We start from the raw sequence: 2,855 nt of genomic DNA, 5'->3' as shown, positions 1-2,855 counted from the left end.
TGGTGACTCCGTTTCCATTGGGGAGTCTAATGGCGAATCGGTTGATGGCGATTCGTGGAGTGGCATCTCATGCAACACAACCGGGGGTGCGGTAGGAATAATTTTGAATCTGGAACAATCCTTGACAATTTCCCAACATTGGAAATGCACAAAACTTTTTTTCCCTTGCCCCATGGCACCGAACCACATTTGTGCTTGTATGAATCTATTCAAAATCAATAATTGGTAGTGCATTAAAAAAAATACAATGCAAGAAATTCTATATACACTAAAGCCCAATGCAACTAAGCACTGTAGCTAAGCACAGTGTAATGACGGAAATGCCCCTCATTTTTTCTGCTGTTTCTGTTTTTTTTTTCTGGTGCACAGTGAAATGGCGAAACTGCCCTTGACTAAACAGTTTGTTTTGTTCCCGTTTTGCCCTTCCTCCTTCGTTCAGATGGTTTCGTTCGCTGAGACAGAGCCCTCCCTTCAGTTCGTTTGCAACCAGCTGGTTGGGGGGCAGCCATGGAAGCTTTGTGTTCGTTGCTGGGCATGCGTTGGAGGCCGTCGATTTTTGGTTGGGAGATGAGCTGCAAATCCAGCCGCAGCTTTGGCATTGGGAGATTTCATTTTTTCCAAAGGCTTTCCAGAAGAGAAGGCCTCTTCCTTCTGTTCAAAGGCTTCCCATTTCGAATATATCAATGGCAGAAGCAACAAAGAGGTAGCACTTTAGAGTCCTTTCTGCTCTAATTGTTTCTGCTTACCATTTTTGTGTTATGAATTTGGTGTTTTTGTTTTTCAAGGTATGCGGTTGTTACTGGGGCAAACAAAGGCATAGGATTGGAAACTGTGAGGCAATTGGCCTCAAATGGATTCACTGTAGTTTTAACTGCCAGAGATGAGAAAAGGGGTCTTGAAGCTGCTGAGAAACTCAAAGAGTCTGGCCTCTCAGGTCAAGTGGTTTTTCATCAACTTGATGTGGCTAACCCTGCTACTGTTGCTTCTTTGGCAGACTTCATCAAAACCCAGTTTGGGAAACTCGATATCTTGGTATGTATATGATCATAGCTGCAGGTTTCTTGAAAAAGTTTATGTCTCTTGAATTGAACTCTTAATCCGAACGCGATTTAATTGAAGGAGATGAAATATGGAATCATATAGCAAATGAAATTGGAGAATAAAAATAGCAAACCAAGTGATAACTAGCTTAATAAATGTCATCAAGAAGTTAATCTTTGAAATAATTAGAAGTCTTAGGGTTTTTGAAGAACAAAATAAGTTTCACATAAACTACCAGTTGTGGAAGATTTTACTTTCAAATCTAACTCTATGTCTGCCACTCTGTTTTTATTTCTTGGAATCCTTTCATATATGATATGATCCCTTTCTGTACAATTTACAAGTACCCTAGAAAGATCCGTGGCTGGAATTAAGGGGTTTGGCAAAGTAGCATAATTATTGTGCTTTTTTAAAGGCATTGGTCTTTATGGTTGGTATGGTTGTAAAAACAAAGAGATTGTCAGAGTAGCAAATTGGCAACTCCTATGTTGTTATGTTTGAGCGGTGCTTTTTTCTTTTTGAGTTTCAAATTGGCAACTGTTAGTCATGAACAAGTCAAGTCAAATGTCAGTAACAGAAAACTTGAATCTGTTTAAGCCAATCATTTCTTGCATCTATACGTTCTGTGATCTTATCTTACCAAAGTGCATTCAATTTGTGTAAAGGAAAAATGCTGCGAGAAGTGGAGCCAGATTTGATGGATGCTTTAATTCAGGCTACAAAAGACAGTGACGAAAGTAAGCTGCAAGCTTTATCTGGTCCAGAGACATTGAGCATTGATGATAATGAGGAGCAAGAAGAAGCAAGAAGAAGCGGAAGAAACTGATTATGAGGAGGAAGAAGAGGTATGATACTGATATTAAGTTTGAAACTGTGCAACAAAGTTTGCTGAAGCTTCCTGAGTAGTTTACAGACATATTTAATCTTATTATTTGAGCATCGATTGCAGGGTTCTCATATTGATGTAGCTACCAGATGGTTTGACAGTCTGATCAATAAGGACGTTCAAGGTGAAACTGAAGTGAAATTTTGCACCGATGAGATTACGGTGGTTTGGAAGTTAAATAAAGAAATTTGGTGATCTGGATTTATTTTATTGCAGTTCTGTTAGGTTTTTCAAGGTTTTTTTGAAAATAATAATAATAAGTTCTTCACAATATATGGTCTTTTTCTTGGGTGTTTTGGGTGTTAATTAACCATGCAATGCCCTGTTATGTAGGTTTCTGTCAGTCAATACAAGTAGGGAGATGGATCACCATGAAGAGGAATCCCTTGCTGGGGGTGAACCTCATGGGAAGCAAGATGATGAGGTATGTGACTGCATTGGTCACTTTTAGAAATCCTTAGTTATTTGTTCATTGTTCTTTTTGTTGCCGAATCTTGGAGCATGTATGAGATGGAACTTTGTGAGCAACTAATAAGTCACAAACTTAATTTGAAATAAGAGGAGTTTCTTAGACTTGGCCTATAAGTAGGGACATTGTATTTTTTTAACTTAATTATGTCATAATAGTTATTGCTCTCACCCAAAATTTTCCATTTATATACACTTATATACACTAACGCCTGCCATTTTCCAAATTTATGCCAACATAGTCAAAACCTCTACAGAGGAGTAGAAAGAATGTAAGCCACCTGTACAGCAGAGCTAGCAAGACCTAGATCCCCTTCCACCACCCAGTACCATATATATAAACACCTGCCCAAACTCTTTTGAACAATGAGCAACTAAAGGTTGCCCATATTTTGATGTTTTTATAACTGCTTGATCTATTAAAATATGCCCAATATTTTCACATAACAAGTAGCACATA

General features: G+C 38.3%; 2 protein-coding genes across 2 annotated transcripts; both read left to right on the top strand.

The window, feature by feature from the left end:
- Positions 1–499: 499 nt before the first annotated feature.
- Positions 500–1,839, top strand: LOC117637824 ((+)-neomenthol dehydrogenase-like). Its single transcript, XM_034372849.1, has 3 exons — positions 500–703; positions 786–1,032; positions 1,707–1,839. The coding sequence occupies exons 1-3, from the start codon at positions 684–686 to the stop codon at positions 1,737–1,739; spliced, it is 300 nt and encodes a 99-aa protein (XP_034228740.1). The 5' UTR covers positions 500–683; the 3' UTR covers positions 1,740–1,839.
- LOC117636863 lies at positions 1,827–2,501 on the top strand. The gene is made up of 3 exons (XM_034371567.1): positions 1,827–1,886; positions 1,991–2,118; positions 2,261–2,501. Exons 1-3 carry the CDS (start codon positions 1,827–1,829, stop codon positions 2,376–2,378), a joined length of 306 nt encoding a protein of 101 aa, XP_034227458.1. The 3' UTR covers positions 2,379–2,501.
- The last annotated feature ends 354 nt before the right edge of the window (positions 2,502–2,855 follow it).

The sequence above is a fragment of the Prunus dulcis genome, chromosome 8 (genome assembly GCF_902201215.1).
Source record: "Prunus dulcis chromosome 8, ALMONDv2, whole genome shotgun sequence".
In the NCBI taxonomy this organism is placed as follows: domain Eukaryota; kingdom Viridiplantae; phylum Streptophyta; class Magnoliopsida; order Rosales; family Rosaceae; genus Prunus; species Prunus dulcis.
The sequence above is the reverse complement of the archived record's forward strand: the minus strand, read 5'-3'. Positions and strand labels throughout refer to the sequence as shown.